The sequence below is a fragment of the Mustela nigripes genome, chromosome 4 (genome assembly GCF_022355385.1).
Source record: "Mustela nigripes isolate SB6536 chromosome 4, MUSNIG.SB6536, whole genome shotgun sequence".
Taxonomy (NCBI): domain Eukaryota; kingdom Metazoa; phylum Chordata; class Mammalia; order Carnivora; family Mustelidae; genus Mustela; species Mustela nigripes.
The window spans coordinates 190,764,468-190,786,133 of NC_081560.1; the positions used below are offsets into that span (position 1 = coordinate 190,764,468).

The 21,666-nt window shown below is 57.3% G+C and overlaps 1 protein-coding gene across 1 annotated transcript in view; it reads left to right on the plus strand.

Annotated features, from left to right (window-relative positions):
* The window catches only part of PPP2R2D (protein phosphatase 2 regulatory subunit Bdelta), a 79,354-nt gene that overhangs the window by 51,840 nt on the left and 5,848 nt on the right, over positions 1–21,666 (plus strand). The window contains exons 3-7 of the mRNA XM_059398840.1: positions 9,082–9,179; positions 13,085–13,250; positions 13,665–13,777; positions 16,602–16,779; positions 19,581–19,745. Of these exons, the coding sequence (XP_059254823.1) occupies positions 9,082–9,179; positions 13,085–13,250; positions 13,665–13,777; positions 16,602–16,779; positions 19,581–19,745 (720 nt within the window). The remainder of the gene's footprint in view (positions 1–9,081; positions 9,180–13,084; positions 13,251–13,664; positions 13,778–16,601; positions 16,780–19,580; positions 19,746–21,666) is intronic.

Below are 21,666 nucleotides of genomic sequence, written 5' to 3' on the forward strand. Positions count from 1 at the left end.
TCTAGAACGTGTTCATGCCCCCAGAAGGCCCTCCTCGGCAGTCCGCGCCCATTCCCTCCTCCCCTCCGTCGCTGTGGATTTGCCTGTTGGGGGCGTTCCGTGGAAAGGAAGGAAACCGTGTGGTAGGCGACTTTATGTCGGGCTTTTTCCCCTCAGCAGTGTCTTCGAGGCTCACCCGTGGTCTCGCCCACGTCCGTGCCCGTGCCCCGTCCAGCGGGAAGGTGTCCCGTCGTGTGACGACGGACCCCGTTGCGTTTCTCAGGTCGTTGCGAGCACTTGGGGCTGGTCCCAGTGTGCGGCTGTTCGGGTGACGCTGCCGTGGCCGGGCTCGCTCAGCTCTTCGCCGTCGGCTCCAGGCGTGGGACGCGGAGCGGGGCTGCTGCCGCCGGCTCAGTCTCTGGGCCTTTTGGAGGACTTCAAGCTGTTCCCCGGAGGGGCTGCCCCGTGGCGCAGGCTCCGCAGCAGTGTGGGCGGGTCCCCGTGTCTCTGCCTCCCGCTCGGCAGTTGTGGGGTGTTGGGGGGTGCGTTCAGCCGTAGTAGTGGAGCCGTGCAGTGCGCCGCTCTGTGCTTTCCGATTGGCCTTTTCCCGGAGACGAGCGACGCTGAGCATCTCTTCCCGCATGTCTTCGACATCGGTGTGTGCTCCTGGGGAGGAAACGTCCCCTCAAGTCCTTTCCCCTTGTTTTAGTTGGCTTTCTTTCTAAATTACTGAGTGCTGGGTGTATTCGGGTGCCAGACTCTGGCCTGAGGCACGGTCTGCGAGGGTCCCCCTCACTCTGTGCACGCCCTCCTCGCTCTGCCCGGGTCCTCGGAGCACAGGATGTAAGGCTTCTCTGTTCTGCTCTTTTGTCTGCGGTGCTCTTGGCGTCTTGTCTAAGACCCCAAAGATGTGCTCCTGCGTTCTTCTGAGACTTTTATGGAGTTAGCTCTTATATTTAGGTCTTTGTCTCATTTTGAGTTAATTTGGTGTGTGGCATTAGGTAAGGATCCAACGTCTCTCTTTTGCACGTGGATGCTTCGTTGTCCCAGACGCCAGCTGCTGAACGTACTGGTCGCTCCCCCTGGAGCTGTCTTGACAGCTCTGTTAAAAAGGAGTTGGCCCTAGATGTAAGGGTACGCGCGTGGACTCTGGATTCTCTCCCCTTGGTCTGTATGTCAGTCTTTATGCCGGTTCCGCTCGGTCTTAATCATGGTAGCTTTGCCGTGAAGTTTGAGATAAGAAGTGTGCGTCCTCCAACTTCGTTATTTTTAGAAATTGTTTTGACTGTTCTGGGTCCCTTGCAGTCCCACTCGCATTTTCAGATTTGGCTGGTCACTCTCTGCCAGGGGTAGGGGTGTGGGGGAGACTGCTGGGGCCTTCCTTAAAGGGGTGTGGCCTGTTCTCTCTGTACATCGATCTGGAGAATGCTTCTGTCTTCACATGAAATCTTAACGTTTCTTGAGGGTTTCTTTAGTTTCTTTCAACAATGTTTTATAATTCTTACTTCATAAATCTTGCAGTCTTTCGTTAAATTTATTCGTGAATACCTTACTCTGATGATACCGTGAGTGGACTTGTTCCTTAATTTCATTTTGGGCTGTTCGCTGCTGGTGTCGAGGAACAGTCGGTCTTTGCTCTTGTGTCCCGGGTCCTCTCTGCACGTGTTATCAGCAGCGGTAGGAGGGTCGGTGGGAGGGTCGTGGGTCGCTGAGGATTTTCTGCAGGCGAGGCCATGCCGTCTGCGCAGAGTTCTGCTTCGTCCTCTCCATCCCGACGCCTTTCGCTTTCCTTGTCTGACGGCCCTGACTGGGCCCTTCAGAAGAACACGTCCCAGAACTGGCCGGGGGGGCGGCCGCATTCTCCCCGTGCAGTGACACTGGCGTGAGCTCTGGATTGTTGTGCGGGTCCTCGCTGTCCGGTTGAGGAAGGCCGCTCTGTCCTTCGTGCGCTGGGTGCGCGCATCGTGGCCAGTGTTGCTCTTGTCGGTGCCGCGTCCAGACAGGAGGGCACCTGTGCTTTCTGCCTGCGTTCTGGTAACGGCGTATCAGTGCGTCGGTTCACTTTCACGCCTGGACACTGTCCTTGTGTTCCCAAAATACAGTTCACGCTTCCTTCTGTTAAACCCTGCTCGTTCTAGTCGCAGAGAAAGGGACTTTCATTTCTCCCTTCTGACTTTTCCAGTTTATTCGATTTGCCACAAACTGGGTTTGGGGGGGTTTGGGGGGCGGTTAGTGACCGACTAGAAAGCGATATTCCGATTTTTCTCCTTTGTCACACGTTACTCAGGCCTCATAATTTGGAGAAACTCAATTTTGAGTGCTTCTAAGATGATCGTGTCTCTAGTTTGGAACCTCACTGCCGCGCGTCCAGGTGGTTTTCCATTTTTTCGGTCTGGCGGAGGCTTCTGACTCGCCTACCCGTTCGTGGCTGGTTTCTGAAGGAGAACTTTGGCCGCCGTTGGTGATCTGCTTTACGGAGACAGTGGGGAATGCTACAGACACACGCATCGTACTTCCTGTGCCCGTTAGTAGAAAACTGTCCCCTTTTTAATGGAAACGTGTGCTGTTTCGGCGTGTTCTACGCTTGTATTCACCTCAGTGAGTAGAAGTGTTCTGACTTAGCGGACATCCTCACTGGACATTTTGTCCTTGGAGAGTAGACAGTACTTCGAAGTCTGGATGTAAGTAAAGCATCTTCAGTATTTTTGAGTGTGATTTTCCCAAAGCCCCCTTTTTAAAAAAAAAAAGATTTTATTGATTGATTGATTGATTGATTTGGCACGGGGTGGGGGCGCACAAGGGGTGCGGAGAGCAGCAGCAGAGGGAGACGCGGGCTGCCCGCTCAGCAGGGAGCCCCGTGCGTGGCTCCGTCCCAGGACCCCGGATCATGACCTGACGGAAGGCGGACACTTAAGGACGGACGCCCCCCCTCCGGCCACCCCTTTCCCGAAGCGTCTTGTCACCGTGGGGGTGCCTGCAGTGTATGCCTGCCCTCTGACGGGTGCTGCGGAGCACGCGGCGAGGGATGTGGCCAGGGCGGTGTGTGTCCAGGCGGTCCGGGGATCCGGGGCCAGTGTGTCCCAGTTCGGGGAGGGGATGAGGAGCTGGCCGGGCGCAAGCAGGGCGCCTTGGCAGAGGTGGGGGCAGAGCGCCACCCGCTTTGCTGTGGGAGCCTGAGGGGCAGGTCCGCCAACTTTCGAGGGTGAGGGGGACAGTGTTTCTGCGTGAAGTCGGGCCCCTCTGTCGCAGGGAGGAGGTGGCCGGGCCGCAGAGGGCAGGAGCGCCGGCCTCGGGAGCGCCGGTGGCCGTGGGGCGGACTGGCCTGGGAGCTCGAGGCTCCGAGTGCACGGGCGAGGTGGGGCGGGCAGAGCGCGGGGTGCGCAGAGGAGCGGCGTCCGCAGTGCCGGGGGGCCGGCGGGGGTGACCCACGGAGGACTCCCGGGTCTGGGGGCGTGCGCCTGCTCTGGGGCTCAGCATGGATGGGGTCCCTTGGCAGGTGCCTTCGGTGTCTTCTGGGGAGACCGCTCCATTGTTGGGCGGACGTGTGGCGGTCTCGGCTGCCACCGCGGGGGACACAGCCTTTGCGGTGGGGCCGCTTCCTGCCCCGCTTTTCCTGCCCACTGGGGCGGGGCTGGGGCGTCCTGGTGAGACGGTGAGCAGAGGGGTCCGGAAGGGGACAGTGGGGTCAGGAGGCGGCGCACAAGCCTGGGTCTCCCCCACGTCCCACCAGTGCAGGCACGGGCAGCCGCCCCGGGAACAGCGGGCCCGGCGGGAAAGGGCGGTTCCAGCACCCCCAGCACCCGGGGACAGAGAGAGAGAGACTGCGTGGATGGAAACAGCGTCGTGGTCGTGGTCGTCGTGGCTTCGTTCTGTGTTGACGTGACTCGGCAGTTTGGGTGCAAAGTTCCGATTCGTGGGTCCCTCCCGGCCCAGGGAGCCACAGCGGTGACAGGGTGGTGACAGGGCGGCCGCCGCCGCCACTCAGAAGGGGTCCCAGGATTTTGCCGCAGGTGACGGTCAGATCGCCCGTAGGGCACAAAGTAGAGGAAGCTTGAGGCTTGCTCGCATGTTTGGTTTTGAAAAGCTCAGAGTCTGGGGAGGTAGAGACCGTGGCGTCTGTGTACGCAGAACGGGGAGCTGCCCTTGGAGTCGGCTCCCCCCTGCCACCTGGTGGGACCCCGGGCCTGACTCCAAGTCCCCCCTCCTCTCTCTGACCCTCCTTGTCTGTCTCAGCCCCTGTCCTCACACCGCGGGCAGAAGCCCAGACCTGGTCTGGTCCCCTGTTGCCCGCGCGAGCAACTCTGCAAGCTGCGGTGAAGGGGTCGTTCAAAGTTCCTCCGTTCGTGGAGACGGCGGCAGGGACTCGGCCTGTGCTGTCCCCAGCGCCCAGGGCACTGCCTGGCTTATAGTAGCTACTCGTGTGTTTGCTGAATTTTAGAAAATAAGCTGCAGCCCTCAGATCTCACGTGGGCATTGACCCAACCCTGCATTTCTCTGCTGCGGTTGGCTCCTGCCCTGAGAACACGCCCTTCACTCGCTCCCACGTGACCTGTGCTCCAAGCAGGTGACTCTTCTGTCCTGCCTCCTAGAAGAAAGAGCTGCCGTCTCGGGACACCGCGTGTCTGCCCAGGTCTGCTCCTGTCTCTCCTGTGCCGCGCACTCCCTGACCCCCGCACCCCCACCCCCAGTGCAGGTGCCTGTCTGTGCTAACCCAGCTCTGGTGTGTCCTCAGCCCCTGCGGCCGCGCCAGGCCATGGGCACATGAGCGTGACCTCATGTTCTCCGTCTTCTAACGCCTTGCTGACGGCGTTTCCCCTCGGGGGCCCCCTGCCCCTCCACACGTCCTGTTCCCGCTTCCTTATGTCCACGCGGCCCGTCCTCTTACATCCAGCGCCTCTTACCGCCTGCCCCCTCCGGCCCCGAAGCACCCCACGGCCGGGCGTCTCACACCGCTAACTTCCACTTTCCGGACTGTGTTTTGAACGGTAAGTACTGACTTCCTGTTCTGGTGACTGATGAGTTAGCTTCTTTGCCGACATCACCTTCCGCCCACATGCACCCGCCTCCCTGAAAAGGGGCAGAAACAGGACAGGAAGGAGAGTCGGGAGGACTCCGGGGGGCGTCTCCGTGCCCTCCACGCCGCGCTGGCTGCAGACACGGGTCGGTCCCACGCTGCGCTCCCTGTTCTCTTTCTCCTACACACTTCGCCTTCCGCAGAGCTGACCACTGCCTGGTGGCTCCGCACGCTTGCTCCTCTGTGTCTGTGGCGGTGGGAACGGGCTGCTCCCGGCGCCGTGGCCTCCTGGCCTGTCCTCGCCGGTGCGGGGACGTCCGCACGCCCCCCGTCCGCCTTCCCCTGCCTTTGTTCTCATTTTGCCAAATTGCATCACCCAGTATTTGCTGAGAAAGGGGCTTTTTGTTGTGGTCTTTGCTTTTTTCCCTTCATGTTTGAAATATCTTTACTCTGCCCTTTTAAATGCAGTTGAAAATTTGGCCAGGTGTAGAATTATGGGTCAAAAACGGGTTTTTCTCGGAACTGTGAGGACAGTTGGCGTTCCGGCCACCGTCTTCCTGCGTCCTGTCTGCTGCCCCCTGGTTGCTTTGCTGTGTGACCTGTTCGTCTTCTCGAGAGAACTTTACAGTCCCCCTTTGTCCCCAGGGCTGTGGTTCCCACAGTGAGGCACCGTGGGCGAGGGTCTGCTCCTGGGCCCGGCCCAGCCCCCCGAGGACCTCGTCAGCCTGGAGGCTCCTGGGCTCCTGCTGCGGGACACGCTCCTCTTAGTCCTTTGATGTTCGTGTCGCTTTGTCTTCTCCTTTCCAGAGCTTGTTACCTGGTGATGGGCCACCTACCCGGGCCTCTAATGACCTTTTCTCTCCTCTTGTCCGTCTCTGTCTCCTGGCTCTACCCTTCGGAAGAGCTGTTGAGTTTTGAAATTACCACCGTTGAATTCCAAGGCGCATTTCCTTGTTTTTCTTTCTCTGGGGCAGCATGTCGCCGTCCTCCAGGGACCCCGCCCTGCGCCCTACTGCCTGGCTGGGGTGCCGCGCAGGTGCGCCAGGCGCCGTGCCCAGGGCCTGCTTCAGGGATGGCGGGAGCCCTGCTTCCGGGCTGTTGGAGGGGCGCCCGCTTCACCTGGGGCCCCATTCGGTTACAGCAGCCCCTGGCCCCTGGCAGGCGCCCAGCCAGCATTGGTGATGTCATTCCAGTTGGCAGGCATTAGCTCCCTTGAGGACATTAATTGTCATTTCTTCGACATTTTGTCTATGCAGTCTCCCTCTTTCTCCAGCTGCCTTGTTTTGGGGTTTTCGCTCAGCCGTCTGCAGGTCAGGAGCGATGGGTTCGTGTCTAAGACGCAACCATCTGGAGCCGGCAGGCAGTTCCGTGGGCAGGTGGGCCTTCCAGCTAGAGGGCTTCCCTGAGGTCGGTCACTTCGTAAGGACCCCATGTGTTAGAATCTTGAACCTTTTCTTCCGAGATTTTTCCTTTTGGGGAGGAGTCTTTCACTCGCGGCAGCCGGCGTTTGGGAAACAGGAAGGGGGAGTAACTGTGCGCCCACCTGACAGGATGGGGCCAACCTGGGGGACCTAGCAGTTCAGGAAATGGGCTTCTAGCTCCATGCCCAGCTCCTGATGTGCAGCGTGGCCGAGGCCCCGGGCAGGTTGAGACTTCGCCCCCCTGTGCGTACTTAGACTGTCACCTGCCACGCCTCCTGACCCTTTGCTGTCACCTGCACGTCAGAGCCTGCCCACCATTGTTGCTTAGTGGTGGGACACTTTTCCAGTCCTCTCCGGCATCGTGGTGGTGGTGGTGGGGAAAGGCCTCTCCCAGCCGTGGGCCGCACTGGACAGAAGGTCGGAGCTGGGGCCCTGGGCACTGCCAGGCGTGCGTCACGGTTTCTGAGTATGACTTAAAACATAGACTGAGTAAGCTCTGCACCAGCCAGATGTCCTGTCCTACCAGAGTGCCTCACTGTGGGTTGTGTGCACCAGCGCCCGCGCCGTGCTGCCACTCTGCAGAGACGCAGCGCCACCCCCTGTGGCCAGCAGGGCCCGTGTGCGTGTGGGCCCAGCGCAGGGGCCTCCGGCTGCTCATACCCAGCAGTGCGTCCCGAGTCCTCGTGCCGTGCGTGGCCGCTGCGAAGACCCCTTGGGTGCCCTCAGTACCATGTTTTTGCTTTTAGCATCACTCTAGTTCTGTAGAGTAATGGCCATCATGTTAAATTCATGTTGGTAATTTAAATTTTGTTGGTTTTGTAATTTTGTAGGTATTTAGTTTGTATATTTATTTTGACTTTCGAGCTCTTTTAAACTCTGTGGACAGCATTTTCTCACTTTAGATTCATACATATTTGCGCAGCGTAATGAAAATAATTTCTCGCCAGTGGCAGTCATGGGAGTTTCTCTTTTAAAAGATTCAGTCCGTTTTAATTAAGTTTAAAAATCACTGACAGAGCGAGAATGCCGTTAATTATATGATATCATAGACCCCCGGGTGTGAACGACAGAGGCGGAGTCCCGTTTAGTCCAGTACAGGATATTTTAATTCCATTTAAGCAAATTGGGTTATTTTGAGTCATTTAATTTAAAAAGTGACACATCTGACAAGAAGCCTGGTCCTTTTTCCGGCTGTGACTGAAGGGGTGTTTTTGTTTCTTTAAAAAAAAAAAAAAAAAGGAAGGCAGGACATCCCAGGCAGGAGAATTCTGTGTGTTTAAAAGTCGTGCCCAGGGGGCGCTCGGGTGGCTCATTGTGCATTAAGTGGCTGCCTTGGGCTCAGGTCCTGATCCTGGTGTGGGTCTTGAGGCGCCTGCTGGGCAGGGAGTCTGCGTCTCCCACGACCCTCCCCTTCTCCTGCTCTCTCTCTCACTCTTTCTCGCTCTAAATAAAATCTCTTTAAAAATTAAAAACAACGCGGAGCACAGTGCAGGAGGTGAGAGCTCGTACGGCAGTCCCGGGTCAACTGTGTGACTTGCGGGTTTGCGCACACCTCTGAGAGCCCCGTTACGGGCCGGGTTCTCCAAGTACTTTCAGTGTCTGTTTCCTGGTGTTGGACGAGGAGCTGCGCAGCAGTCGTGTCTTAAAACACTCCCGCCGCGGCCATGGGGTCCCCCTGTGCAGAGCGCGCAGTCTGTCCTCCAGCGGGACAGGCCGTCGGCGTCCGTGCCCCAGCAGCCGGGCGGGCTGTACTGATCCAGCCCGGCTCGTCCTCAGGACAGCCAGAGCGGAGATTGTCTGGGGCAGCTGACGTGGGCGCGGAGTCCCTGTGCTGGACGGAGCAGGGGGACAGCGGCTCCTGGGGGATCAACCCATGGCCTTGTCTTCATTCGGCCCGCACGCAGCGTGCCCAACCGGGAGAAAACGGTCCTTTCTGTTTTTCTTAGTCCAGGGGTCCATTCATGAATCCAGATCCGTTCCCTCCAGGCCTCGGCCCTGGGACGCTGCCCTTGCTGTATTGCTCGTACCCTGTGCCCTTCACCTGTAGTGAGCCGATGGCCAAGGTCTTTGTGTGTCAGTGTCCGAAATCTCAGGCGTCCAGCATCGCGTCTCACTGGGTAATGATGCTGTCGTTATTGGTGGTCGTGGTTGCATCCAGTCAGGGAAACAGAGTTTGTGCTGTGTATGGTGTTATTTTGTACAGAAGCCAGCAAAAGGTATTGCAAAGAATATTAAAACATCTGTTAATGTCATGCAAGAACGAGATTTATTTTATGAGTTACTATCAGGCGTGTGTCGTAAAATCAGACAGCAGTCTTCTAGGACCAGTGATTTTGTTTTCTTTTCAAAATTAATTTTCTTAAGATTTTATTCCATATCCTTATATCAGGATAATGCAGCCTAAATAAACCCTGGTGCCCCAGGGACCGATCATTCAGTCCACGGAGCGGAGCCCATGAGCTCGTATGTGCTCTTGGGCTCTGGGTGCCAGAAGCAGAATCAGCTGCTTGGGAATGATGAGTTTCCTGTGAAAATATTGCTTTATCCAGTGACAAAGTTGTATATGTGTGTGTTTGTCTCTTGGACCTTTTTTATTGACCTTTGTTATTGATCATGACTCCTTTCCAAATCGTAATCTGGTAAATTGCTTCTGTATTTTATTGGCAGCCGACATCATCTCAACTGTCGAATTCAGTTACTCTGGAGATCTTCTAGCGACGGGAGACAAGGGCGGCCGAGTTGTTATTTTTCAGCGGGAGCAAGAGGTCAGTGATGCGCAGTCCGCAAGCCGAATGAAAGCCAGCCTTTCTCGTGTCACTTGGAAGGAGGGAGAGAAACACGGGCGTTTTTCAGTCTGTGACTTCGCTGCTAGTCATTCGCAGCACACGGCCTGTGCGGGAGCTGTTTGTCCCGGGCGAGCCAGAAGACCCGTGCTTCCGCCCCCCGACGGCCAGCCACGGAGCTCCGATGGAGTCCCCTGTGCCCTTGCCTTCGGGAGAGGAGAGTCCTTGCTCTGCCCACAGGCTGCCGTGAGGACCGAGGGAAGGATGTGGGGCGGTGGACGTCCACATAGCTTTGCTCTCGTCCTGTCGTTGTGCCGGGGGCCGTGGGTGAGCTTCACTCCCGCAGCCCCTGGAGGCGCTGGCTGCCAGCCCCGTGGCCCAGTGGGCAGTGCGTGGGCCGTGCGCGCTGGACGGCTGTGGCGACGCCAGCTCCAGGGAAGATTGTGTGTTGGGGGCCATGATTTCTCTCTTCCTCCTCAGTCAGAGGGGAGCTGCCTGCCTCTGCCATGCCCCCCGAGGACCCCACTGTCCGTGCTAAGAGGAAGGAGTCCTCAGAACGGGGCCTGGAGGGCCCCCCAGAGGACTCGCACTCACAAGCCATTTTGTAGGTCCTTCTCTTTGGGGGAGAGGGCAGAGAAACCCGTCTTTTTCAGTAATGCATAAGGAGAGAATGGGAGGTAGAAGCAGGCCTTGCCCCGGAGCCTCAGCAGAGCTGGTGGGGAGCGCTGAGGAAGAGGCGCGGTGGCCGGGCGCGCACACCCTGTAGGCGGGAGCCACGTGCAGCCCGGCCTCGGTCTTTGCCGCCAACTTCACACGCAGGGCCCTCGTCTGTGTCGGGGCAGGTCACGGGGACGTACTTTCTCGTCCTCGGAATCTGGTCTCTACACTTCCGTGGTGGAGCTTCGCCGTAGCACCTCGTGGGCCCTTGTTCCTTCCCGCGGACGTGCGTGCGGGCAGCGGCCGGCCCTGCCACCGGCGAGGCGCGCTCGGGGGCGTCTGTGGGAGGGCGGGCCCTGGGCTCCCCCAGCCGAAGCGGAGGACGGCGCTGGTCCGTGGGAAGGGCGCTGTGGAGGGTCAGCGTCTCGTCATTAAAGTGTGCTTGCTGTAGCTATGACTTTGGTTATGTCCACGTAGATTTAAGAACTATTTTTTAGTTTTTAAAAAGACAATTTCTTATTTCAGTAGATCTAATCCTATTGTTTCTGATTTGGGGTGGCAAGAATTCTTGCGTAGGTCGTTAGTCTGCCTAGGTCTTCACGGACGGTTCGGTGAGTTCATGACTTTGCACCCCCCACGTCGCTCGCTGGCCGTGCTGCCGCGAGGGAGCGGCCGCACCTCCGACTTGCAGGAGGGCCCGGACGGCAGTGGGCTGAGTCGGAGCCGTCGGCCGGTTGGCTCTTTGCTCCTTTTCGTTTGCCATCTAAATGTATCCTTGTAGAAGAGGAGATTTTTCTCCCTTTGTGAGTCCTCGTTTAAACCTAAAAAGTACGAGGTTCCCATGGGAGATAGATCATAGTGTACTCGAGCGTCCTGTTACTGTGCTGGGCGCCTCCTCCGTGAGAACCTGCGGGTAGTGGTCGTTAAGGTGTATCGTCGTGGTCAGTCATGTGAAGCCACGGGTTCACGCAGAATCGGGTTGTTGACATGGTTTACATTTGATACCCGGCTGTCTGCAACTTAAGAAACCCTGGGCAGCTTTTCTCCTGTCTTTTTCTTCATAGTTCGGTTGACATGAAAAGCCTTCATGTTCCTCCTCTTGGATCTTGGCGCTCGCCGCCGCCCTCCCCGCAGACACCCCAGGCACAGGGCTGTGCTGCAGTGCGGAAGGGGGCACGGTGTCCAGCCAGGGGGTCGGAGCGAGAGGGGACCGTCGGAAAGTTCAGGGTGTGCCCGAGACGCGAGGCCGGGAGCAGAGTTCGCAGCGCGATGTGCAAGCTGTTTTCCGTCTTAGCGGCAGAGCCCTCCGTTCCCGGCAGCCTAGTGTGTCCGTCTCAGGCCAGCAGGGTTGAGGGACTTGGCTTGGCTCTGCAGTTCACGGGGCGAGCCGCCGGGTGTAAGTGGTTCTGACACCAGCACGCAGCCTATCGGAACCAGAATGCACCTGCCACCATCTTCCTGTCCTCGCCAGCCTGTGCCCAGGACCTCAGGCGGGCAGCCTTGGTGGCTCTGGCTCTGTTCTCTCCTAGGGACCCAGCTGCCGTGGGCAAGCAGGTCTTCCTCGAGGCCCTTCCTCTGGCTTTTCTGTTCTCCTCTTCCCAGACACATGGAGACTGCTCCCTGCCTGGGGGTCCTCAGAGGCTGACACAGGGTCTCAGCCTGTAGGACAGAGGTTTTAGGGCTGGCAGGGGGTGGCGTGGTTCTGACAGGAAGACGTCTGCAGCGCGTCTTTTCGGAGACCGTGGTCGGGAAGGACCGGTGGCCCCGGGTGTGGGTGCCTCACCCAGTTGTTCGTATCCTGCTGTTTTCTCGGAGTTGGTTACGGTCTTGAGGGACTGATGCCACAGATTTTTCTTTGAAGATTTCAATTTCCTTTTTCTCATGGGCAAGGTAGAAGCATCTGCTTTATCGTGGGGGGTGCGACGCAGGCCTGAAGAAAGAGCGAACGCGCCTAACACAGCCACGCGCGGCAACCGGGTCCTAGACCCTGGGGTCTGCACGTGGTTTCCAGGGGTGTGCGGCACAGAGAGCCATGCAGTGGAGAGATTCAGGGAGCTGGGGGGTGTTTTCTCATAACGTGATCTAATTCAGTAATACACAAGCCCAGACATAAAGGTTTCTCTGCTCGTTCGATGTCCTTGACACACAGCCTCGAGTGTGAACATGTAAGAGTTCAGGTGCCAGTGATAGAGCGAGAATTAAAATCTTGCTGTCCTTGGTTTGTAATTATGTGATATTTTTACTGTTTCATAGAAAATGTCACTTTGGGGCACCTGGGTGGCTCAGTGGGTTAAGCCGCTGCCTTCGGCTCAGGTCATGATCTCAGGGTCCTGGGATCGAGCCCCGCATCGGGCTCTCTGCTCAGCGGGGAGCCTGCTTCCTCCTCTCTCTCTGCCTGCCTCCCTGCCTGCTTGTGATCTCTCTCTGTCAAATACATAAATAAAATCTTAAAAAAAAAAAAAAGAAAAAGAAAAGAAAATGTCACTTTGGTTACAGAAGATTTCAGAGATTAATGTAAATACATTTATGGACCCACCACCAAGGTCGAGGCGGCCCCTTGGCAGGTCGAGGTGGCCCCAGTTGGGCTCCCCCTAGTTTGTCTCCTAGCGTGGTTCCCAAATCTGCCGCCTTCTCACTCTGCTTTCCCGGAGTTGGTTATTATTTTGAAGACAATATGCATCTTCCCAAGCATGTCTTTCTCCTTTCACTGTCATGTGTGGAGCTGTTTTACGTGTGTTGAAAATTCCATCGCGGGGGTCCTGTGCTGGTGCTGGTCATGGCCTGAGTGCTGCCCCGTCCTCCTCTTCCTGGGGGTGGTGCGCAGGGGGTGTTGTCTTGGCGGGCCTTTCTGGGGCTCGGTGTGGACCGCACGGGGTCACACTGCACCGTGCTGCCCCCATCGTGGGCCCACCAGCCTCTCGGGGAAAAGTGCGTCCGTGGAGGAGCCTCCTTGTGTTAAGGGGCCCTGGCTCCCGTGCAGGCGGCAGGCATGTTCCGCAGACCCGCTCTAACACGTGTGCCCCGGGGTGGGGTAGAAGGTCTGCGAAATTATTGGATACTTGTTTTTTCCAAGTAAGTTATTTCAGAGTGTCCTCTCCTGGATAATTTTTGACCCAGGGTTTTCTTTAATTTTTAAAAATGTGTGTAGTCATTTTATATCCAAATTGGTAGTACTGAAGTTTTCTCGGTCCTGTGCTTTGTTCATTAACCCAGCTCGTGTTTCCTTGCAGAACAAAAGTCGCCCTCACGCCAGGGGAGAATATAATGTTTACAGTACCTTTCAAAGTCACGAACCAGAGTTTGACTATTTGAAAAGTCTAGAGATTGAGGAAAAAATTAATAAAATTAGGTGGCTACCACAACAGAACGCTGCTCACTTTCTACTCTCTACAAATGGTAAGAGCCTTTTGTGTTTTTTTAAGGGATTATTTGATTTAGGATTTTATTTTTAATTTGCTGGGTGTAGCAGATTTTTACTTTACTTGTTACTTTAACCCGTTCTCCAGGTCATTTCTGCTTTAAACTTCGGGGACAGGGTAAGTGACTAGCGAGGGAGCGGGCAGCGGGCGGAGGACGGAAAGCGCACAAGGAGCAAGCGGCACGCCCCGTGCGCCCTGCCCTCCTGCGCGCCCCGCCTCTCCTCACCCTGCAGACGGAGCGTCCGCTCTGTCCCTACCGGAAAGTAACCTTCAGAGTCTCGTAGCTTCTCAGTCAACATAGAGCCATACGGTTCTCTGATGTGATACTCGACTCCGGTGGTGCGTGATACAGTTTTTCTTTTAACATGGACACTGAGATTTTTATTTTCAGATAAAACTATTAAATTATGGAAAATAAGTGAACGGGACAAAAGAGCAGAAGGTTATAACCTGAAGGATGAAGACGGACGGCTTCGAGACCCATTTCGCATTACCGCGCTGCGGGTACACACTTTTTCTCAAACTACCCAGTTCTCTTCCTGGTTAATCAGGGGCAGTGTGTAGTCAGCTGTGTAGAGAAGAGCCCTGCGCAGGACTGCGGTGACATCTGCCTTCCCGACCCGAGGAGGCTGTCTGTGATCACAGTCGTCATGTGCGTGTGTGTTACAGTGGGGTTCCCTGGATTTCACGTAAGCAGGAAGCCGCACAGTACGTTCAGAAAGATCTGATGGTACTAAAGAAAGTCTAAACTAAAGGCCGACCCTGCAACAGAAATCCCTCTCAGTGTATCAGCGTTCACTGCGAAGGTTTTAAGGCGTACATTGGTGGTGGTGAGGTCCCCGTGGGACTCAGAGCGGTGCCCCGGGTGAAGCCGCACGGGCCGCGGGTGCGAGATGAACCACACAACCCTGGGGCTCTCGTGGCATCTCCGCAGTCAGCTGAGGCACCCTCGGAGCTTTCAGGGTTCTTTGCCTGTCAGTCCGTAATACCTTCACTTCCTTTTTGGTATCCCTGGGCACCCTGTGACACGACCGTCTTCATCAGTTCTGACACCTAGATTGGGTTCACACTGTAACGGCTGTGAAGTTGGGTCAGGTCGTTGCCCAGGAGTGCCCACCCTGGAGTGTGCGGAGGAGATAGGAAGGGGGTGGGGCACCAGGATGTGCCGCGTGCGTGGGGCAGCGGCAGGAAGACCAGCACTGGCCAGTGCCCGTGAAAATTGCTGGTTGCCTGGTTTGTTTTATAACGAGGTTTGAAGCTTTGCTGAATATTGTTTATCAAATGAAGACCTTATCAGTGACCACGTCATGGGTTATTAGGTGCTCCAGGGAAGGGCACCCCGCTGAGAGACCCTAGTGACACTAGGTGCAGAGCGCGCAGGGTCTGTCTCTGCTCCGTTCCCCAAGCTCTCAGTGCTGGGCGCACACGGGGTGCTGGGATGGTGGGCGCACGGGACACCCACAGCCCAGACACGGGGCCGCTGCTCCCCAGGGTGCGGGACACAGCATTGTCAAGGAGGAGCGCATGTGGGACCGAGGTGTCACCACGCATCCAGGGGGTTGACGTGGAGAAGTAGCGTGATTGACTCACGGAGAGTTTTTAAAACCCTGATTTGAACCAGGATGTTTTGATGTAAACACTGGGGTTTCTCCCCCGCCGTGCCCTTGCTTCCACGACCATGCGGTGGTGATGAGCCACGGGAGTGACCGTGGCTCTCGGGCTCCAGCTCCCATCATGTGGAACTCTGAGTGTGACCGAACGGAGGAGGCTTTGGGTGCCCTGCGACGCGGTCCTGCCTCCCCCGCTGCGTGTGCCCCACCGCCTTTAGGGCCTCCCGCCGAGCACGCTGTCCCGGCTCTCAGCCTGCCCCGCCGCACCAGACGCTCGCGTGCCCGTTGGAACACCCACGGTCTCGCCGGGCTCCATGTCGGTTGTACTCAGTGGCTCTGCTGCACGTTTGCCAGAGGCACGTGGTGTAACTGGACCGAAGTGTCGTTTCATCAGAAACAGCCGTGTGAGCACCCCGATTTAGGCTCACAGGCTGGAAACTGACGGACCTCTGTGACTTTAGGCCTCTATTTGATTTCTTAATTGCCTTTCTAAAAGCTAAAAAGACTATTTGCCCAAATTTGGCTGAGTAGGAGTCAAATACTCCTCTTTCTAAATTTTGTTTTCCTCTTAGATTCTTAGTGCCAGGAAAGGGACTGACTTAGGAGGAGGAGCCTTTCTGTCCTAACATGAGAGTCGCCATGTGCTCGGATCACTGAGAGACCCGTCGGAGGGCGGTGGCCGCCTGCCGTGCGCCCTGCGGGACAGATGCCTCCTACTGAGAGAACACCGGTGTGGGGTCAGCCCCTAGCTGCTGGAGAATGAGGGCGGCATTTATGCTTGTCCCCCAAGCTCATTTTTGCAGACTTTTGGGCCGAGACGAGGCGGGCTCTCCTCCGGTCCTTTCCAGGCGCTCCCTTTGGCTTTTAATTAGAAAAGCCACAGTTACTACTGTTAATTTTTATTGTGCTTTTAAACCCCTGCCTTCTTTCTCACTAGATGTCACTGGTGTGGGGACTTCTCCTTGTTCACATGTGGACACGATCACCCATGATGGCGCGCCTGCCTCTCGTGGGGGCCTTGGTACGCGCAGGCGGCCCCTTGCTCTCCTCTGTCTGTTGCCAGGCGACTCCACTGTTGCCACATGGTGTGGCTGTCCTGTTCCCTGACCACAGTGCCCAGCACGGAGGTGGGGATCTTGTGCTCCTTTTAAAACCCCTTTCACTGAAGTCCGTTACACGTTCCAGAAACTGTCTCTGCCGGATTCGGTGAGCTGCTGAGGAGCACAGACAGGCGGACCAGCCCGCGTGGCCAGGAGCTGTTGGGAGCGTGGCCCCACATCAGCTCTCTGGGGCCCTCCTGTGCGCTCTCCCCTCCCCGCACCCCTCCCTGGCGCCCAGCACGTGCACAGAGCAGCAGACCCCCCAGGCAGTGAAGAGGTTCACACCGTCACCCCGCAGAGCAGCGGTGGCAAGAGAGGGAGGGGGGGTGGAGGCTGCAGGGCAGGCAGGCAGAAGCCCCGTCCTCGGGGGCACCCGCCCTGGCGGCAGTGGGTCTCCGTGCCGGGATGATCTGCCGCAGGGACAGCGGCAGGGAGGGACAGGACCCCGTCCGCAGCCTGTGTTCACAGCTCTGCTCTTTGGTTCTTTGGGGAGTGCCTGTACAGAAGTCTTAGCTCGCTGGGGATACAGACTTGCTCCCTTTTGTTTTCTGCTGTAAGTGTTGTACTTTGATGCTGTGGTGATCTTTGTTTTGAATTCCTATTTCCTTCCATTTTTAGGTTCCAATATTGAAGCCCATGGATCTTATGGTAGAAGCAAGTCCACGACGAATTTTTGCAAATGCTCACACGTATCATATAAATTCCATTTCAGTAAATAGTGATCATGAAACCTATCTTTCTGCAGATGACCTGAGAATTAATCTATGGCATTTAGAAATCACAGACAGAAGCTTTAGTATCCTTCATCGGTTGGCTGTCTCGGCATTGTTCATAGGTTTGTTCTTCAGGAAAGTTCTGGATGCACGTCCGCTCCTGCATCTGAGTCGGCACCTTGGAGCACGGCTTGCTGCGTGGCAGCCTGTGGTGTAAGATCTCTGGTTTAACCTGTCCTTAAAACCGGAAACTGCTTTCCGCCTCTGGGGAGAGTTCTCCGTGAAATGAGCACGACCTGCCTTCCTGGGTTCCTGAGAGACAGTTTTAAATAGTGTGTGTGTGTCTGGAGGTTCACTGCTGCCTGGTCCCCTGCTCTCCACCCCAAACCTGCTCGCAGATACTAGAATAGAAGACCCTGGCTTCGGTCAGAGGGGTGGTTAGGAGTGACTGATCGCGGGAGAGCTCTGTGAGAAGACAAGCTGTTGAAGGCCTCTTCCGTGTCTTCAGAACGCTTCCGGGCTGCTGTTTCTGGTAGGGTGACCGTCAGCGTGCGGCTGCTCGGGCACGCGTGTTAGAAGTTGTCGATTTGTGCAGAAGTGAGAGCCCTGTCCTGTGTGCACATCGAGGGGCACTGGTCAGGATTTCCCCCGTTTGGGAGCAATGTCGGGCCGGCCACAGTGGGACAGATGTCCACAGGTCACCTGGGCCGCACTTTGGCACGTGTGTGTGTGCTCCCTTGTACTCAGGAAGAGCTGCAAGATGAAGTGTATGTGGTGTTTTAAACTCTAGCGTTTCACACCGGATTTTTATGGCCTGTTGTCCCTGTGCTTGGTGTGGCTGTTGGCCCTGTTTGCAAAGAGAGAGCGTGGCGGCTCTGTCCGCCCCGAGGTGCTGCTGGTCACCGAGGCGCTCCGATGCCTACCCGCGGGGTCTCCTCTTCCTGCCGCCGGGCACAGCCTCCCGTCTCGCAGGGCTCATGCCCATGCTCTCTGCTTCCCTCCTTAAACTCGTATTTTAAACCCTCCTTTTTTCTGTTAATATGTGACCACGTTGAACAAAGTCAGATGATTCAGAGGAAGTTCTTCCCCCCAGTCCGCCCTGCACCGGTGACCGTTGTAGGCGGCCTCTGCGTGCGTAAGTTCGTGTCCAAGAATGACGGGCTCCTCCACCCGGTGGCGATGAAGTTGCAAGCGCTCGGGGTGCCGAGGCCCGAGTTCAGCTCAACGACCTTAATGAGCATGGAGTCCCTCCGTCGCCCAGGCCTTCCTCTCCCTCTGCAAACCCGCACTCCTGGGGTGCTGCCTGTGGTCCTGTGGGACCCGAGAGCCCGTGGGTGCAGAGCTGTGTGCACAGGGCCTGGGGCACATCCGAAAGCTCCAGAGTTCCTTCCACTGGCCTCCTTGATTTCTGGGCCCGTCTTAGCCATCTGTCCCCCGGAGTCAGAGTGCGGGTGTGCAGCCGCAGGGTTGGGTGTACACCCGGAGCCGCGCATGCACCTGTGGGCCTCAGTCCCTGGGACGTGAGCCGCAGAGGGCCGCGTGGGGGCCGCCTCTGGGCAGGCTTGGAGACGGGCGTTCCCACCGCCTCTGAGCGTCTATTTTAGCAGAACCCTGGACCTTCTTAAAATAACTTTACATCAATAAAACCAAAATAAGACCATCTTTAATTTATTTGATTATAGGTGTGTTGAAGTATATTCTGTTAATTTACTATTCATTAGTGTGAACTTTTTTTTTACTACCCTTTGTGGGCTTTCTCCTTTTGGAATCTCATCATTTTTCTTTGTGTTTTGTGAGAACTCTGACTCATAAATGATTTATGTGCGCAGTCACATTTCTCGTTGTCTTTGCAAGACTCTGTCCCACGGTCATGTTTCAGTTGCCCTTCCTTGTGGCGACGTAGGTCATGGAACACACGGCGCTTTACTACACGCTTCTGTTAGCACCGTGACCCTCTGAGTGCCTTTCGCTCCGCTCCCGTGAATGCTCTGGCCGCGAGTCGTGCTGCTCCCCAAGGCTCGGGCCCCTCCCCTGCCCCCGTGCCGCTGCACCGGTCTGCGCACTGACCGCTGTCCCCTCAGCGCACCTCGGGCCGCAGGCCGTGCACTGGCCTGAGCGGGGGCCCTGCTCGGTCTGTCGAGGCGCTGGCCCGGCGGTGTCCTCATGGGCTGCTGCTCGTTGCTCCTCCCCGACCCTGCCAGGACCTCTGCTCTGGCACAGAAGGGCCCGTGAGCATACCCGGGCCAGCTACAGGGCTCCGGCCCCTCCAGGGCCACAGCCTGTGCTGTCTCATGTCCAGCGGCGAGCTATGGTGGCCCGGTTCCTGGTTCTTACACGTTTCAGTGGAAGGGCCCATCTGGACCCTGTTGCTCCATCCTGACCCAAAGCCAGAGCCAGATTCTGCTTTTTTTTTTTTTTAGTTGAATGATGTCTAAAGATGGCAGACTACAGGGTTAGCAGTGTTCTGACCGCTTGGAATGGGCTCTTCATGGCAGATCAAGAAAAGATTCTTGAAAAAGCAGATTTTTGCAATCTGACAGTTCTTTCCTCTGTGTGATTTATGGATGGAAGTGTGGGATTTTTGCACAAGTGGCTGCTTGCTTCCTTTCGTTGTTTGCTTTATCAGACATGTCCGGTCTTGCTGGGAACGGCCTCCCACAGGACGCTGGAGGGCAGGACGCCGGCTCCGCGTGTGCACGCGTGGGTCCGGGCCCGAGGAGGCGCGGGGCGGTGGTGCGAGCCGCGCAGGGACCCAGCTTCTCTTCCTGGGCTCGCGTGCCGTGCGCGTCTGCGTCGGCCCTCGCGGTGGGGTGATGCGCACCAACGTTCCCTTGAACGTGGACCGAAGCCCGCCGAGCACTCTGCCTTAACTGTGCGCCCGCAGACATCGTGGACATCAAGCCCGTGAACATGGAGGAGCTGACGGAGGTGATCACCGCGGCCGAGTTCCACCCGCTGCAGTGCAACGTGTTCGTGTACAGCAGCAGCAAAGGGACCATCCGGCTGTGCGACATGCGCTCCTCGGCCCTGTGTGACAGACACTCCAAGTGTAAGTGCCCGAAAGGCTCCGTACGTCTCGCGTCAATGCCGTTTCCCGGACGCGAGACCATCTCCAGAGACTTCGTGTCTCTTCTGGGCTCCTCGTGCCCGCGCAGGCATAGGACCGGCTTTTGACCCTGAGTCCCCGGGTGGCCTCTGGTGGGCCCTTGCCGGCACCCGTGGACCATGAGGCCGTGCTCCCACGGACTTGCCCTCCGCTGTCCCCCGGGGGCAGCTGTAGTGTTCCTCCCGCTCAGAGTCTCTGGGCTTCGTCCCAGGACTCCCAGCCGAGAACCATCTGTTGCCTCGACCTCTGTGCATTAGGACCTCGGCAGGGGCTGCCGGAACGCACCTCACTCGCGACGGTTCTCAGCTGTCGGGACGGGCTCTGTTCGCGGTGAGCTTTGCTGCCCTCGAAGCCCGTTCCCACAGGCGAAGCTCTAGCTGTAATCCTCTGAGCCTTGAAGTGTCTTCTAGGTGAGGACAGTTTCGTTTTCATGTTTAGCCGTAAAGAGCAGGCCCAGCCTTCTAGGAAACCGGAAGTGTGCGTGTCGCGCTTTGGGTCCCGTGGTGGGGACTAGGCTGTGACCGGGGACTCTGCTCACGCGTCCTCACGGTCCGTTGACCGGTCCCGGCAGCCTGTCCGAGGACGTGCCGTTGTCTTCATTGCCCACGACGCTCGCTCCGCTGGTGAAATCCATTCGCGGTCGTGGCGTCCAGAGTGGCTCCCACAGGACGCGTAGCGGCACCAGCAGGCCTGGCACCCATGTGTCGCTCTCCCCGCTTCTCAGCGGCCCCTCTGCCCCACGCGGTGTCCGCGGCCGACTGTTTCAGAGAGCCTCGTCTAGGACTCCCGCGGCCGCGGTGAGCCTCGTGCGGTGCCGGCCTGTGTCTGAAGAGAACGTTCTGTTGTTGTCCCAGTGGGGCTGGGACTGACCGCCCCACGATGACCAGTCGCACGCTCCACCGAACAAGCCAGCCGGGCGCCCCTTAATGCTCTCGAGTAAACCATTCTAGATACCAGAGTCGTTCTTGTCAGCGAAGTAACGGACTTGAGCGAATGTTTGTGCTGCCCCTGGCTGGCTTAAAATCCACTTGAGATGCGGAGCCGTAAAGAAAATAAAGCTAATGCAGCTTCGCAGGCGGACGCACGCACGCGGAGTCTTGGGAGCCACAGGCCTGACGGAGCAGTCAGGGCTCCGGTGTCGCCTCTGGGCTCCCGACCACGGCGCAGGAGGAGGGCCGCTGAGCTTCCTCTGAGAAAGCGAAACTTGTGGGAGGAAGGAAGGTCTGCTAAGGAGGCGCCTGGCGTCTTCCGGAAAGTAGTAGTTTGGTTTGGTTACGCGGAGCTTGACTCCTGAACAGCAGAGACGGATCCCTTTCCTGACAGGCTTTGGTATATGGGACCCGTTCTGGAGGTCACTGTCCAGTCCCGGGGTTCCTAGGTGACGCTGCTTTTGTCTTCCTGTGGTGTGGACGGGACAGGTCTGCATGAGGCTCGCTAGGGCCTGCGCTGCTCGGACACGCTGGCGCCGTGGTCAGCACAGGGTCTTGACCAAAAGACACGTCGGACTGTCCTGAGGGGCTTTTCCAGGCCACAGCCGAGGGCCCATGTGTCTGGTGCTGTCCCTTAGCAGTAACTGGCACTGGGACGTGGCATCTAAGTCTCTTAAGCTCGGCAGTTGACGTACCAGAAAGAGGAGAAGCGTGAGTGCTGTGCGGTCTGCAGCTCCCTGGGCTCCCCAGAGAGGGCCTAGGGACTTAAAACGGGGTTTGTTCTCTGGGTTTGTTGTTTTGGGAGGCGGGGGGGTGGGGGTGTTGGTTTGGTTTTGTTGTTTATTTTAGAGCGTGAGTGAGCAGGGCCAGGGGCAGAGGGAGACGGGGAGAGGGTCCCAAGCAGACTCCGCTGAGCGCAGAGCCCCACATGGGGC